This window comes from Ammodytes marinus (genome assembly GCF_949987685.1).
Source record: "Ammodytes marinus genome assembly, chromosome: 15".
Lineage (NCBI taxonomy): Eukaryota > Metazoa > Chordata > Actinopteri > Uranoscopiformes > Ammodytidae > Ammodytes > Ammodytes marinus.
This window is the reverse complement of record NC_137219.1, coordinates 9529487-9545726: the sequence shown is the minus strand read 5'-3', so window position 1 is coordinate 9545726 and position 16240 is coordinate 9529487. Positions and strand designations below refer to the sequence as shown.

Sequence of the window (16240 nt, the reverse complement as noted above, 5' to 3'; positions counted from 1 at the left end):
TTGCTCCCCAACTTGCCTTTCCACCGGAGCGTCTGGTGTGAGCACATACCACAGTTAACACCACGCAGACCATACGCTAAAAAAGGACATAAAGGTACTAAAAGAGGATTGTTTATCAACTACATCTCCTTTGGGATATTTGTCATGTTGACAGTTATTTCCATAGAGTCATGTATTCTGGCTAACAAGTAGAAGGTAGTGCTTTCAGTTAGCCATTAGCTAACGTTAGCGTGTTGTGTATGAATGAGCATATGACATGAGCAGCCCGTACACGTTTTTAAGTTGAGCTAGCTGCTCAGAATGACGGAGCTACATACTAGGGATACCTAACGTTTAACAGGACTGAGGTGCAGATACAAACACGCCCTGCTTTGGTAAAATATGTGTGGTCATGTTCTAACCATCTTGTAACTCTTGCAGATGCCCCCGAAAAAGGGAGAAGCCCCCAAACAGGCTCCATTGATCGGACGATTTGGGACCTCTCTGAAAATTGGGATTGTAGGAATACCTAATGTTGGGTATGTAGATGCACTAAGTAATACATTAGCTATATGGACTTTTGCAATGTATATTCGAAATGATAGTGTATATAAGCCAAATGTTGCATCCACCATTCAATGTGTAATTATTATTATACTGTTGACACTCTTCTCACTCCGTCCACTGCAGGAAATCCACCTTTTTCAATGTGTTGACCAAAAGCCAAGCTGCTGCAGAGAATTTTCCCTTCTGCACGATCGACCCTAATGAGAGCAGAGTACCCGTTCCCGATGAGCGCTTTGATTTCCTCTGCGAATACCACAAACCAGTCAGGTGTGTGTGTGTTATGACGGCGTGTGTTGACAGCTTGTTGTTATTTCTCCAACATAAATTAATTTCTGATTATTTATCTGGCTGTTTTGTCTCTTTAGTAAAGTTCCAGCTTTTCTTAATGTTGTGGACATTGCTGGTCTGGTGAAGGGAGCTCACGAGGGGCAAGGACTTGGAAACGCCTTTCTCTCCCACATCAGTGCCTGTGACGGCATCTTCCACATGACTCGTGAGTTGTCATTATTACTGCCTGCAGCTGCTGCGTAACAACAACTGGTTAGAGTGGACAGGTGTGAGGAAGGCGAGCAATCACTGCATTTCTTAAAGGGCCCACTACATTTTTGGCACAGACATGATGATATGGTTAGCTCCTGATTAAAATCCAATTTTAGGCTATTTTATTATAGTAATCTGCATATATTTATACCTGTCCGTAATGTGTTATTTTGCACTGACAAAAATATGTTGTTAATACACAGCCTGGGCTCTGTAAACTGGTATGTAAACAAAGGGGGCCACAGTAGCCAGCAACATGCCTGTTTACAGAGCTTAGGCTTTGTATTAACACTGGATTTTTTTTCATCAGTATATACTGGTAGTGGATCGTGAGGAGATATTTACTGATTTTGACAGAAAAGTGATTTTGACAACAAGCATTCTCCAGAATCGCAGACTTTACCTTTAACATTAAAGTACTTCAATGAAATACAGATATTTATCAGAGGAAGGTAAAGGGAACTATTGTTTTGGTGTCGGGACCAGTATAAAAAGAATGTCAATACAACGTCCAGTCCAATTAGTTTCTAAAGCTAGAATTCATAAAGAAAGTTTTTTGCATTTGTCAATTGTTCCTGCGTGTAAAATCCGAGGCTGGGCGATGCTAACTGACTTTGAGGGTTTATGAAGGACAGAGTTTACTTTTTTAAATTGGTGAAATTCACCTTTAAATGTATTGAAATGCCCCTCATATTTCAGAATGTGTGACCTGACCGACTTACATCAGTCCATGTGTGTGTCTTTTAGGTGCGTTTGAGGATGAGGATATTATCCACGTGGAGGGGAACGTGGACCCGGTGAGGGACATCGAGATCATCCACGAGGAGCTGCGGCTAAAGGACGAGGAGATGCTCGATCCCATCATCGACAAACTGGAGAAAATGGCAGTCAGAGGAAACGATAAAAAACTGAAACCTGAATACGTAAGTCAAGTGTGTTTGCGCAGGTGCAATGCATCTGTCATCCTGTTAGACCTTTTTACCGCTATCAGGTGGATAAATGAGCTCATAATCAATGTGCACATGGGATGTAATCTGCTTCTCCTTGCTTCAGGATATCATGTTGAAGGTAAAGAACTGGATAGTGGAAGAGAAGAAACACGTCAGATTTTACAACGACTGGAACGAAAAAGAGGTAATGCTGGTGTACGTCTGTGTGTGAATAGGTTTGCGTGGTTGCTAATGTGTCTTGAGTGTTTGAGCTAACATTCCTAAAAATAATCTCACTGGGTTGCTCTATGGGTCAGTGAAAAGATGCAATTTTTACTCAGTATAGTACATAAAGGGTTATTCATCTCCGTCTGGTGTGTTTATTTTGCTTTTCTATTTTGTTTTGAAACATTTCTACCATTTTTGCTAATTTTTCTCTCATGCCCACATTTAAATTCACATTCAAACATATTAATAATCTGCTTGTTTCCCTACTGGACATTGGATTCTGAAGCATTAGAATTGAATTTCTCAGGTGACACCCTAATAAACGTTTGTTGTTTTGTAACCATTTAAATTCTCTCCACAGATCGACGTGTTGAACAAATACCTGTTCCTGACGTCCAAGCCCATGATTTACCTGGTTAATCTCTCAGAGAAGGATTACATCAGAAAAAAGAACAAGTGGTAAATATGCTGTACATCTGTCGCACACACCTTTTTTTTATACATTTTTTTTATGTTGCTTCTGTTACAACACATTCAGAGTAACTTGCATTGCTGCCTGTTTTCCTCAGGTTGGCGAAAATCAAGGAGTGGGTAGACGCCCATGACCCCGGAGCCATGGTCATTCCTGTGAGTGGATCTATCGAGTCCAAACTGTTTGACATGGAGGACGAGGAAAAGGCCAAGTACTGCGAGGAACAGAAGACGCAGAGGTGAGACATTAGCATTAAGGTGAGACTAATATAAATAAATAGTTCTTAAATAAGTCTCTCATCATATGTCAGATGATTAAATAATTTTTTGTTATGGTAAAATTTGGCTTTAATCTTAGAATGCACTGTTTTATAGATCGCAGTTTAGCTTGCCCTGCTCATCGTGGATTCTCTGCCTTGTTTTCTAGTGTTCTGACCAAAATAATAAAGACCGGCTACGCAGCTCTGCAGCTGGAATACTTCTTCACAGCGGGACCAGATGAGGTGCGAGCGTGGACTGTCAGGGTAAGTGGTGTGATCATGAATATTTCTGTGTTCTGTGTTATTATATGTGGTCGTGGATTAACTGGTGATAGATCCCAAGTTGATTTATTCAAAGATAAGGACATATTCTGTAAATTAATTATTAAGTCATAACAACGGTTGCATATTAAAATGTTAGATATGTTTGTACTTATTTTAAATACTATTAATAATATATTTATGATTAGTTTTGTTTTGGGGGAAACTACCTATGTCATTATTATCATATTCTGTATTGTATTATGTGTTCTCCCTCTATATGGAAACAATTGCAATTATTTGACTATATTCCTACACATAAATGGCCTCAAGTGTAATACTGAGTTATTATTACTATGGATTTGGGTGTCTTTAACCTGGTTATCAGACAGAAGTACCATTTAGTATTTAATTTAGTCTTTCACTATTCAATACAAATCTGAGATGTAGGCAGCAACCCGAAGGTCTGGAACCAGGATAGCATTTACTTTTGGTTTTGTGACTTAAATGCAGTATGTGTTTGGATATTTGAAGTTCTTTTCTCTCCCTTTAAAAAAAAGTATTTTACTCAAGTGTAGGGTTTCACTATTGAGTTACACTTTAATTCTTGTCCTTATGTATGATAAATCATTGCGGTGAGAGTGTGTAAATCAATCTGTTTTTGAAATTGTCTGTTATGCTCCCAACAGAAAGGTACCAAGGCTCCACAAGCCGCAGGAAAGATCCACACTGACTTTGAGAAAGGCTTCATCATGGCGGAGGTCATGAAATACACTGACTTCAAAGAGGAGGGCAGTGAAAACGCAGCCAAGGTGTGTGTCTGTACAGAGCCTGGTTACAAGCTTGAACTGGGCTGCACGTTTTGAACTTCTGCCAATAAACTACATGAACATCTGAGAGAAAAAAGTCAACTAATAAATACCAATTTGTTCTCTTTGACTTCATTCCGTCTCACACAGGCTGCTGGGAAATACAGGCAAATGGGCAGGACCTACACCGTGGAGGACGGGGACATTATCTTTTTCAAATTCAACACACCCAGCGCACCAAAAAAGAAACCATGAGACCACACCATCACCAGAGGGAGAACGCAGAATATAGTTCAGTCAGGCTTCAAAGAGCAACACAGTCTGTTGGTTTTCATACTTTCTTAGTTTAAATGAAGAGGATCAGCTCATGGACCAGTGTCTAAATGATAACATATATTTACAAGTTTAACATAATTCCTTGCTATAATATTTCCATTTGCACAGCTTTACCAGTCAAACATTGTGTAACTCGCCGTTTTCTTTAGTTCATGGTTGCAAGGACTGACTGAGATATAAATCATTTCAGATTTTTCAGGAAATAAGAATAGAAGACAGAATTAGAAACATACAGGTGCAGACATTTTCAGTACCTTTTCTATAGTTTAACACCCATTTCTACCATAAGATCATATTAACTCAGATATTCCAATAAAGCTATAATTTAGGGTCTCTGTAAGTGTTGGTGCTGTGTATAATAAGAGAAATGAAAGCCATCACTCAGTGTTGCACTTTTAGTCTAGCACTGTTCTGTATTCTGAGGGTGAATTATATTGTAGAAAAAAATCAAAGCAGGCACCCCTGACCTGCTGTGCCTGATCAGACATCTACATGGAGAATGTTGTTCTGCACACAGCTTTTATTAACTTAGTTTGGGTTGGTTTGAAAAAATAAATACATTTTACTCTCACACTCTGATGCTCACATTTATGAACGCCACCCCACGTATTGAGACTATGCTTCATTGTAAATCAGGTGCTTTGTGGATCATCCAGACTGTACACCTTGAGTACCTAACAATCCCGTCACAAAAACTCCTTTCCAAGATGTGGACTATGATTTAAAAGAAAGAAATCCTGTGAACCAAAAGGGTGCCAGGATCAAATAAATGTCATCTTCATCAATGTGCATGTGACAATAAAAGCAGACAAACCTGTCGTTGCTTTGTGTATTTGTACTTTTTCAAAACATAAGGGTGAGAGAGGTAATGTGATTCCTGGACTGAGACACTTGAATAATCTTAGGCTTTTACAGTTTTTAATCAAAGTCGGCTAGTAAATTCATATACGCATTGCAAACAAATTATTATAAAATTCAAAAAAGTCTCTTTAAATATGGCAAACTAATAACAAAAGGCAGTTTTTAAATCCATCACAAAATGCAAACCGTATGAAAGCAGTAACGAAATTAAGGAGATTTAATTTTCCAAATCATATGAATATGTACTTGCCCAGTTGTTATGGAAATGTAGGTTTTCAAATTTCCATTTTTTTCTGAAAACTCTTAACTTTTCTTAAAGTGTTTTTCAGAGGTTGAGATTTAAATTTATTTTAGATTTTTTGTTTTTGCAAACTGATGTTTTTCAGAAGGTCAAGAAGGAACTTTCATTCTTAATTTGTTGGCCTTGTATTGATCACAAAACAAACAAAAAAACATGGAAATTTGAACAACTTGATTTCCTTGACAACTGGACAACTCCATCTGCTGAGGATTGTTTGATTTAAAATTCAAGAACTCCTCACTACTTACAGCCATTTAAAAGGTAAAAAAATAAGAAGAAATTAACATTTGTTTCCCCGACTACAGAGGTGCATTTTTCACTTTGTGATAACTTTAATATAAAGAATTTAAATTTAAGAATATTTAAAGACTGCTTCTTTTTCCTATTCAAGTGTATCAATTCAGGATTTAATATATGTTTTTTGAATGCCTCTCGGTATAATCAAACACAGTAAAAGTCATTACTGCAGTGATGCACATAGGAAGGGATATAATTGTGGAAGTTAAATGGACACTGAAAACTGTTGGTAACAGTACTCTTGAGCTTGTAAAACAAAAATGGGAAAAACAATCTCCCCTCAAGGGTAACTTTCTAACTTGTTGAAGCCTTCAACTGTCTTGCAGTGTCTTCAGCAAATGAAATTTTCTCGATGTTCATGCAGCTGTCGCTGTTGTTCTGAGCACTTTTACCTAAGCAAACTTCATATGTTTATAAAGGTATGTGCTAATGATCAAAAGGTCCCAATAGGTAGACTGACAGTTTGAATCATTTGAAATGTTCATGTTTAAATGTTAACATATGTTCTTACCATCTATGGTTACAGTCATTACACTGCTGTAATGCATTGTTTTGAGGCATATGTCTTCATACTATCAACAAAAAATATTATGTACACAAAAAAACTACAACAAACAGTATTGATGTGTGTGTGTGTATGCTACAGGATGCCTGGGGACAGTCATAGATAGTAAATAAGGGGCCAGTTAGATTTGAAACTTTAAATTCCACTCGAAATAAAATAAAGGACCAATTTTACCTACAATTTTTTTTTACCAATTTCTAACTACAAAGAAATGACATCAATAATTTAAGGCTTTGCATAAAACAAGACATTTGGTTCAGTGAAAACAAAGTAAGGGTACATTTTTTATGAAATCCTACCCCCCCCCCCCCCCCCCATGTCCTAGCACTTCTTAATGATCTGTGGGGAACCACGTGTCAGCCAAATATTGTGATTTTGGACCATATTAGTGATGGTGAAGTGAATTTAAACGTTGGGTTTATTATGGGTCAATTTGGATATAGAATTATTTGCGGTTTCGTAATACAAGTTAATCCAAGGCTGTTATAAAACAAATGTTAACGTCTTTGTAGTAATAGCAAACTATTACTTTATAGTTTCAACTAAAACTTTTCAAACTTGACTCCCGTCGGTCGTCTATTGCAATGTGTTAGCGAAAAAAATCGCACTGCATAAAAACAACAACCTAAACTTAAAGTATATAACTTGAATTTGCATTAAGTGGTTTAATAAAATGTAAGGTTTCGACCGAGACGGCGTTATTTTCACTAGTATCTCCTGTGAGGATTCATCTGCTTCTGCATTCCTTCTCTCGTCTACGCTCAACAACAAACAGGAAACACACGTCCTACAAAAAAGTGATTGACAGTCCGGGGAGCCAATGACGTGCGGTGAATCCCACGCTAAACCAATCGCCTTAGAGAAGAAGGGCGGGACGTCCTGTAATGTGATGCAAATTCGACGGTCAAGCTTTGTTAGTCCCACCTTTTTGTGTTTCCCGCACCGTCAATCAAAATAGAAAAAAATCGACCCGAATTCACCGATCAACACTAGCCCGCCTTTGATAAAATAATCATGTTTGGAGTTTAGTTGATCAGATAATCCTCCCGGTTACTACCACTCCCGCTATGACTGGTACGTAAGCGTTAAGCGCGTCGAAGCTGCAACTAATCGGTGAGTTTGTGCAGCCTGCGGCGAAGCGAGCTGCGTCTTTCTATCTTTTGCTCCGCTGCTAACGAGCTAGATATGGTTAGCTAGCGGGCTAGCCACGGAGTTGACAAAGTAAACAGTCAATCTGGGTTGAAAATTGCCCGGAGAATCTCTGCTGCAAAGTTGTATTTCGCACTCGGCTCCCCTTTGGACTGCGGAGTGGGGATGCTTTGCGGGCTTTTCTGGCAGGCAGGAGTTGAAGATTACAGAGTTTTGCTGAGTTTCCCCCTCTCCCCCTGCTAGCGCCAGAGCAGCCTGTGAAACAAGGAGAAATGGCGTCCGCGGACGTGGACAGCAGTCAAAGCGAGTTTCTGCAATCCGGCGGCGCAGCGGAAACACAGGTATCCGACATTTTCTAGCTTCGTCTTTTTCTCGCTCGCTTTCGATTTGCTGGTTGTGTTTTGTTTTTGAGAGCATGGAGTTCACACGTTTTGAATTTTTTGATGGCATGGGGTGAACGCCGTACACTTCCTGTGTTCCCCTCAATAACGGCCACCCACTTTACCCCTGTAAAACCCGCCCATAGTGGGTAGGACACTGAAGTCAATCGCTTGGGTCGGCTCGCTGGAAGATAGCCGGTGCACATTGGGGCTGGGAAGATGCCGGGGATGTGATAATATTGCAGGGATCGCGTCTATAATCAAAACAGTAGCGTTCAATTGTGTTGTGATAGCCACCCATCCCCCACGCCCTGCTATCGACCATTTCTGAGCCTGTTATCTTCTCTCTCTCTCTGTCCACCTCTTGTTTTGCCTTACTTCCTTTGCATCAGCATAACTCCTGCCTATTATTTACCCCTTTGATACAGTGTATCCTCAACACAGTCTCTGTAATCATAACTGATTTCCAGGCAATAGCCAGGCTGGTTCATAATTTTTCATGTGATGTAATCTAAAGCTGGTGTATCTTCTTGTAGGAGTGTGATTGGTCCTTGTTAAATCAGTGTTATTTGTTTTACACTCCCAGACGACAGATATGTCGGCCATTCAGATGACGGGTCCAGACCGATGGGAGGTGTTAACCCCTGTCTCAACTGGGAAGGAAGACCAAGGGGTCCTTCACATTCCAAACTCTGGGATCGTCACATCCAACGGGCAGTACGTTCACATTGGTGGTCTTCACAGCCAGCCCATTTATGTTACAGCATCTGGACATGAGTCTTCAGCCAATGGGGTTTCAGGCATTCAGTATCAGGTAAAAATTAGACCGAAACCCTTTAAAGTTACTGTACTATGCTCAGGTTGATGATCTAGGGTCTAAGATGACACCCCTTTCTTCCAGGTCATCCCCCAAATCCAGAATGCAGATGGGACACTGGCAGGGTTCTCTACGCAGGGATTAGATGACGGCACGGGGCACATCCAGCTCCTCCACGATGGCGGCCAAGGTAGCATCGGAATCAGCTGTGCCACGACGGGGACCACTGACCTCCTGACGCAATCGCAAGTTCAGTCCATCCAAGGCCTGTCCGGGGGGTCGGCGTACAGCGGCGCCATGATGCCCAATATAACCTTTGTCCCCATAAACAGTTTAGACCTGGAGTCCCTAGGGCTAACCGGAGCACAGTCGGTCCCTATAGCGACGGGCGTAACGGCAGAGGGCCAGCTGATCATGAGCGGCCAATCGCTGGACGGTCATGGTCAGGACGCCAAGCAGTCCATGGTGACGGTGAGCGGCGGTAACTCTGAACTCTACGTCTCCACCACCACCTCCTCCTCCAACTCCTCCCAGCTCCCAGAGACCATCGACGGCACCGGGGTTCTGACGCAGGCCACCGCCGTGTCCGCGGGCGTGACCGACCCCTCGTCCTCGGGGAACTACAACCCCCACAACCACCTGCAGCAAATCCAGGTCCGAGTCGATTGTCTTTATAACTCTGTCATTTATTTGTATGTGGGTCTGGACTGATCCAACATACATCTTTAAGTTTAAAAGGAGTTATTATTATTTTTATTTTATTTTTTTCGTGTGTGTAATTTAAAAAAGGGTATCTGAAGAAAATAGCAATCATAACCTCAAAGCATGGGATTGTTAATAATGGTACCAGGTATTGCACTTATGCAGTAGTACATTTAAACATTGATTTGTTTAACAGGTCACAAGCCGAGAAAGTTGCAAACCACTGCTTAAAGTCTACTATAGAGACAACTTTTTAATGTCTTCTGTTGTTACTATGTAAAAAACCCATAGAAATGACACTTTATACTTGTTGAAGCTTTCAGAGTGTCTGATATATGTCGCAAGCTTCCTAGAGTCACTTTGGCTTACCCACCTAATTAGATGTGCTTTGTACTAAGGATGGCTTGATGGTTTTCCTCCTTGCATGTGTTTACATAAGATAGAACAACAATTTAAAGTACAAACTATTAGAAGGGTGAATTAATGTGCAGTCTTATATTAAAACAATACTTCTATGAGTAGCTGTCAGCTTGTGAATGTTATGCAACCAGCTCTCAAGTGTTTGTCAGTAACCACAAATGCATAGCTGGCCTGAGGGAAATGTGCCAACTTGTAATTTCTTAACATGCTAAAGGCTAACTATCCATTGTGCTGTTTAAACAGGAACTCCCATGTAAAAACACAAGCCGCGCTTTCTCTGCCTTTGTGTGTGGAATTATAATTCTTTATTTATTATTTTCCTTTTCCCTCACTCTGCAGGTCTCTTCGTCTAATGCCACCACTCTCTCTCAGGTGGCTTCCGGTCAGGACATGAACTCAGGACAGACTCTACAGAGTGTGCAGCTGGTCAACCCGGGAACCTTCCTCATCCAGGCCCAAACTGTCAGTGCTACTGGACAGATCCAGTGGCAGACCTTCCAGGTAATCTACGGGGAGTATGTGAGAGTTTCAAAGCAGTATCTAAATTACATATTATGTAAAATCTCAGATCACTAACATATCTCCTCTCTCTCTCTCTCTCTCTCTCTCTCTCTCTCTCTCTCTCTCTCTCTCTGTCTGTCTGTCTGTAGGTTCAGGGTGTCCAGTCGCTCCAGGGGCTCCAGTTAAACCAGGGGCAGGGGCAGGCCCAGCAGCTGACCTTAGCCCCAGTGCAGACCCTCCCTCTGGGCCAGGGGGGCCAGGTCAGCCTGCCCAACCTCCAGACGGTCACGGTCAACTCTCTAACACAAAGTGGGATTCAGTACACGCAGCAGGGGGAGGACACAAACAGTCCACTTGGTACGAGACACACGCACATTACACAACGTTCCTAAATGCTAATTCCTTTTCTGTGCAAATCTTGAATTTCGCATGTCAAATCACTTAAAAGAGATCCTAAATCTTTTTTTTTTTTTTTTGATTCCAGGTATCCAGATAAAGGAGGAGCCGGACTCTGAGGAGTGGCAGCTGAGCGGAGACTCCACGCTGAACCCCAGCGACCTGAACAACCTGCGCGTTCAGATGGGAGACGAGGACATGGGCGGAGAGGGCGGCGAGGGCAAGAGGCTGCGCAGAGTAGCATGCACCTGCCCCAACTGCAAAGAGTCTGGGGGAAGGTGGGCGCACGCACGCACCCACACACACAGATATAGATTACAGATATCAGGAGGAGTTGGTGTTAAACTATCCTTTCTCAGTCAGAAAAGATCAGCAAAACTAAGTGAAGTCCTAAAACTACAACTACAATAAAAAAAAATATATATATATTTATTTATACAGTATATATTTATTTTTGGTCAGGTACAGCCAATTCTAATAACAACCATAGTGACAATAACAATCCATTTTAGCGACAGTTTTCAATGATACAACCTCAACATCTAGATTTGGGTCATTCAAAGACGCTACTAAAAAGACATGACGCATTGAAACTTCATATTTCATATTTCTTTAACTTTACTTGACTGTAAATGATCTACTGCATTAAATATTCTGATCCAAATCTGATCCTTCATGCAAATACAAAATGCAAATGTTTTGGCTAATCCTTAAAACAGCACAGGGCTGTAGGATTTTTATTTTGCGTTGCTGGGTCTTTTTATTTAGCTTTGTGGGTTATTAAACTTTTAGTCTCTAAATTCAATTTGTATCGTGTAGAAAAACAGAAATACTGTTGATGATCATTTGTTTTTGTTTTTTAACACGCTTTTGCATACTCTTTTTTTTTTTCCACAGAGGTTCGGGCATGGGTAAGAAGAAGCAGCATATCTGCCACATTGCGGGCTGTGGTAAAGTGTACGGGAAGACGTCTCACCTGCGAGCTCACCTGCGCTGGCACAGCGGAGAGAGACCCTTTGTCTGCAACTGGATGTTCTGTGGCAAGAGGTTTACCCGAAGCGACGAGCTGCAAAGACACAGGAGGACACACACAGGTCAGGCCAATGCGTTTATCAAACTGCCTCTAGACACAGTAACACAGCCATGGAATCTCTTTTTTTTAAGCACTGTTGTTAGGCACTTATTTGGGGGTGAAAATAAAAACATAAGAATGTTTTAATGTTTTTGATAGTTTTTTTTTTGTTTTTTTCAACAAGAAACATGCATCCATGTTTGTTAGAAGAGTGAAAACTAAAAGTTTGCACGTTGTCTCTCCGCTTCGTGTCCATGATACAGAGTTTAAGGTAAAATGGTGGAGATGTTCTTCTTGTTAGGCTTGGCACTTAAAATACAACACATTCCGAAAAATCTAGTCGATGTTTGTCTTTAGATGCCCACACAATTATTTTTGATTACACAATTTTCAGTGATATGAGGTGTCAGGCTTCATCTCCGAAGTGAAAACATGAAAAACTTACAGCATCTCCAAATGTTAAATGCTCTTTGTTAAATGATTGCAATATGTTACAGTATGTGTTACTGTGTACTAGCTACAAATGACTTGACAGGAGATAATTTACCTGTAATAGTGAAGATTATAGTTTTAAATAATAGTATTTGATATTGGTGCTAAAACAAGACCTTAATTAATTGAATTTAACAAAAAAAATGACCATAATGATATGGTGATTTATGAAGTTAAATATCAAATGCGATATACTGTATGTATTCCATTATGTTTTGCGCCTTCAGAAGTTTTGTGCAACCCAAATGTTTTCTTCATGGACGAAAACTTTTAAGCTTTAATGGGGATTTTTAAATTCCTTTTACTTTGTTTTTGGCCTGAATCGACTACCGACAGAGATTTAGAGTTGGAGTAAATTAGATTAGAATCTTTAATTAAGAGAACACCATCGGACTGTTCTTAGTGAGATATACTGAAAGTCTTCTGTCCTCAGCCTTATGTAGAAACTGTTTAAGAAGCAATGGCCCAACAAACATTTGAAGCATGAATGGTTTTGCTCTTTGTCTTGAATTAACAGGCGAATTGATCAGTGCTAGAAACAAAGAAAATGCTTATGTGAATTTAATCTGTTTTTCTGTCTTTATTGCTGAGTGTTTCATCACTCTCTGTCTGGGCTGTGTTAAGTGTTGGAAACATGCTGATATGATCAGAGGCTCGCAAGTGGTTCACTCAAATTTCACTCATGCGCATTTCCTTACAGCTCTGAACAGTTATCACAACAGACTTATTTCTGTAGTAAAGCGGTTCAAATTTAAACGTTTACCTTGTGTTCTTTTGATTGTCTGGATTATCCATACACAAATACATGATGCTGTTGAATTTTTTTTTTTACTAGATGTTATTATATAATAGTTACCCTTTTGAAATTCCACCCACCTGCCCTGTGTTTGGTTAGATGCAGGAATATCAGATACAGTTGTCTGCGTATGATTTGTTGTTGGATATTTGCTAGATGTTATGGAGGAAAAGTAAATGTCAAGAGAAAAAGTAAAACCTTTAAATCCAAACTGCCTGTTTGTCCGCATCCAGGGCATGACCCCTGAATGTAAAACTGCATATTCAGATCACAGAGGGTGTGAATTATTTTGACAAAGGTATGTTCGGATGCTGTACTGTACTTCTTAAAGAGAGCTAAAGAACCAAAGAATATCCACATTCATCTATGTTTACATTAGGGCCCGACCGATATTGTTTTGGAGTGCCGATGCCGGTTATTGTCAGAGAAAAATTACGATTACCATTTAAATCGATTAAAAATAAAAAAAATACCCAAAATATATATATATATTTTTTTAAAGATTTTTTTTTGGCATTTTTATGCTTTATTGACAGTGCAGAGAGACAGAGGGGAAATGGGGCAGAGAGGGGAGTGACATGCAGAGAACGACCGCGGGTGGGAATCGAACCTGGGTCTGCTGCTGGGCCCGGCCCGGGAGGGGGAAGCCTTACCAACTGAGCTAAAGGCGCCCCCGACCCAAAATATATATTTAAATTTTTAAATGTTTTGAAAGTGTCTTTGAATGACCTCCAAAAAAGCACCATATAAATTCAATCAATTATTACTATTATTATTAACTGTCAAGCGATGACCAATGCCTCTGCTATTGGTTGCAGGGGAACTGTCAGTGTAACTTAATCCAATGTATTACAACACACCTGCTGCTGCTGTAAATAGGCTATAGCATTAATAACTATTCAATTAGGCTACCTCCAGGGCAGCAATACATTTCACATATGATTGCTAAAAAAAAAAAAAAATGCCGAAATATGCGAAAATCGGCCGGGCCCTAGTTTACATATATGGTGGCGGTTCTGTTTTGAATTTTAGAGAAGAAGGGCCAAGTACTGAAACTTAAATAAGTGAGTTTCTTTTATGATTTGACGTACTTGTGTGTAAGACGACTTGGTAAAGTGCCAACATTTTGTAGTAACTTTTAGAGTTCTTAACATGGGAGAAAACAAACTTTGTAAAGGCGTCACTTCTTTCTAAATGATCCTAAACCGATGTTTGACTTACGTGCAGCCGCAATTCATTATTACTTAAAGGTGCTCCGGGGAACTTTCAGTTTTTGTTCATTCTTGCACCCCCTTTGGACAAAAGTGGTAGTGTTTTTACTACTCCAGCTGTTGTTCCTGGGTGAGCGTACCCACGACAAAGGCATTAAGAAAAACTTTATAAATTATATATAATATTATTATTATATAGTAATTTATGATCATCAGAGGAAAAATTAGACTGTTTCAGAAATGTTCCAAAGTTCCTTGAAGAACCTTTTTAATGGGCAACATATGCATCAACTCTGATATTCTGAAATGGTCTGTATTAACCATTTCTGCTGCCAAACTCTTTGTCTGATGTTTCTGTTTTTTCACCGATCTCAACAGGGGAGAAGAAGTTTGTGTGCAACGAGTGCTCCAAGAGGTTCATGCGGAGCGACCACCTGGCCAAGCACATAAAGACTCACCAGAATAAAAAGGTTCCCTCCGCCTCTCCGCAAACCACCGACACAGTCATCACCGCCGACGGCACCACGCTCATCCTCCAGACCGCCAACACCCATGACCTCTTAGCCAATCAGGAGATCCCTTTACAGCTGGTCACCGTGGCGACCGGTGAGGTCATGGAATGATTGAGGGGTGGGTGAGGTGTTTCTTTTTTTTTTTTTGTCTATTTTTGAGAACTGGCCTATCACAGGGACCTCTTGGGCTTTTTTCTCTTTCCCTCTTTCCCTTTTTATTTTTTTGTTTTTGTTTTTTTACATATGAATATATACATAAATATATATGACAAATATATATATTTTAAGTAAGAGTTATCATGACTTTATGTTTTGTTTTTTGCAGTCTTTTTAATGGGCCGGCAAAAAAAGAAAAAAAACATTAAAATATGGTCGCTATGTACACGCGTTAACACACCCCACACACACACACACACACACACACACACACACACACACACACACACACACACACACACACACAAGAAAACATGTATTAACACTCGACATGAATACTCAACCCAATGAAATGCCTTATTTTGTATCATACTCTTGTATAAAATGCTGGAGGTGCATGTGTTTTTTAAGCTTTGCAGATGATGGAACTGTAACTGAGATAAATGTGTTTGTTAAATGGAGATGGTGAGGAGGAGGAGGAGGAGGAGGTTGAGTTTCTGAAAGAGAGAGAAAAGGAAGTTGTAAACATCTCTGGGATGATTGAATTTTTGTCGCCAGAGAGCTTCGACAAAAGCGAGCGGCGTGTTTGAAGCAGCACTGTATCCTCGCTGACCTGTTGCACTGCTACCGCAATGACCACACGCCTATGTTTTTAAAAGGAATAGATTTAACTTTTTGGGAGAAAAAAAGAACCCTGTTAATTCGAAGCTAAATATGAAGTTTGGCTTAGCACTAATACTGGAAATTGGGGAAACAGCTAGCCTGGCTAACTCCAAAAGGTAACCAATATTTCTATACCAGCACCTCTAAATCTCATTATTTAACATATTGGAGTGATTCAACTACAATGTGTAGTTTCATATGCTAGGCAACCAACAAGAAATAGTCCACTGTTAAATTTTTTTGTGCAGAATAAACAATTAAAAGGTAACCTTAACAACTTTATATGCGCTTGTAGGCGTAGGAGTTTTGCCACCTTTGGACTTTGGAGCCAGGCTAGCTTTTTCCATCTGTTTCTAGTCTTGAGGCTAAGCTAAGAGAGCCAGTTGCTTGCGATTTCTTCATACATAACATAGCACGGGTATGTAAGCGGTATCAATCTTCTCATTAACTCTTGGCAAGAAGACGAACCCCGAATATTACCTTAAATAAACCCGCAGCAGCTTTTTATACAATCACTGACGAGCCAACAGTGTGTTGACGCTGCTGTCATGCTGTGCTGCCTCAAGCCA

General features: G+C 40.2%; 2 protein-coding genes across 2 annotated transcripts; both read left to right on the top strand.

Annotated features, from left to right (window-relative positions):
* The first annotated feature begins 5 nt into the window (after positions 1–5).
* ola1 (Obg-like ATPase 1) lies at positions 6–5193 on the top strand. Its single transcript, XM_080042920.1, has 11 exons — positions 6–94; positions 421–518; positions 670–813; positions 912–1039; positions 1834–2009; positions 2140–2220; positions 2605–2702; positions 2813–2953; positions 3142–3238; positions 3925–4047; positions 4195–5193. The coding sequence occupies exons 2-11, from the start codon at positions 421–423 to the stop codon at positions 4297–4299; spliced, it is 1191 nt and encodes a 396-aa protein (XP_079899046.1). The 5' UTR covers positions 6–94; the 3' UTR covers positions 4300–5193.
* Positions 5194–7374: 2181 nt separating this feature from the next.
* LOC307261759 (transcription factor Sp3-like) lies at positions 7375–15321 on the top strand. Its single transcript, XM_080042363.1, has 8 exons — positions 7375–7894; positions 8520–8747; positions 8835–9404; positions 10212–10373; positions 10523–10730; positions 10858–11047; positions 11667–11863; positions 14719–15321. The coding sequence occupies exons 1-8, from the start codon at positions 7826–7828 to the stop codon at positions 14961–14963; spliced, it is 1869 nt and encodes a 622-aa protein (XP_079898489.1). The 5' UTR covers positions 7375–7825; the 3' UTR covers positions 14964–15321.
* Positions 15322–16240: the final 919 nt, after the last annotated feature.

Excerpts from the sequence above, each read along its gene's own strand:
- ola1 (XM_080042920.1), top strand. The coding sequence starts at position 421 with ATGCCCCCGAAAAAGGGAGAAGCCCCCAAACAGGCTCCATTGATCGGA. Across the intron at positions 2,703-2,812 it reads ATCAGAAAAAAGAACAAGTG|GTTGGCGAAAATCAAGGAGT; the intron begins GTAAATATGCTG and ends TGTTTTCCTCAG. Across the intron at positions 4,048-4,194 it reads GCAGTGAAAACGCAGCCAAG|GCTGCTGGGAAATACAGGCA; the intron begins GTGTGTGTCTGT and ends CGTCTCACACAG.
- LOC307261759 (XM_080042363.1), top strand. The coding sequence starts at position 7,826 with ATGGCGTCCGCGGACGTGGACAGCAGTCAAAGCGAGTTTCTGCAATCC. Across the intron at positions 7,895-8,519 it reads GCGGCGCAGCGGAAACACAG|ACGACAGATATGTCGGCCAT; the intron begins GTATCCGACATT and ends TTACACTCCCAG. Across the intron at positions 10,374-10,522 it reads TCCAGTGGCAGACCTTCCAG|GTTCAGGGTGTCCAGTCGCT; the intron begins GTAATCTACGGG and ends GTCTGTCTGTAG.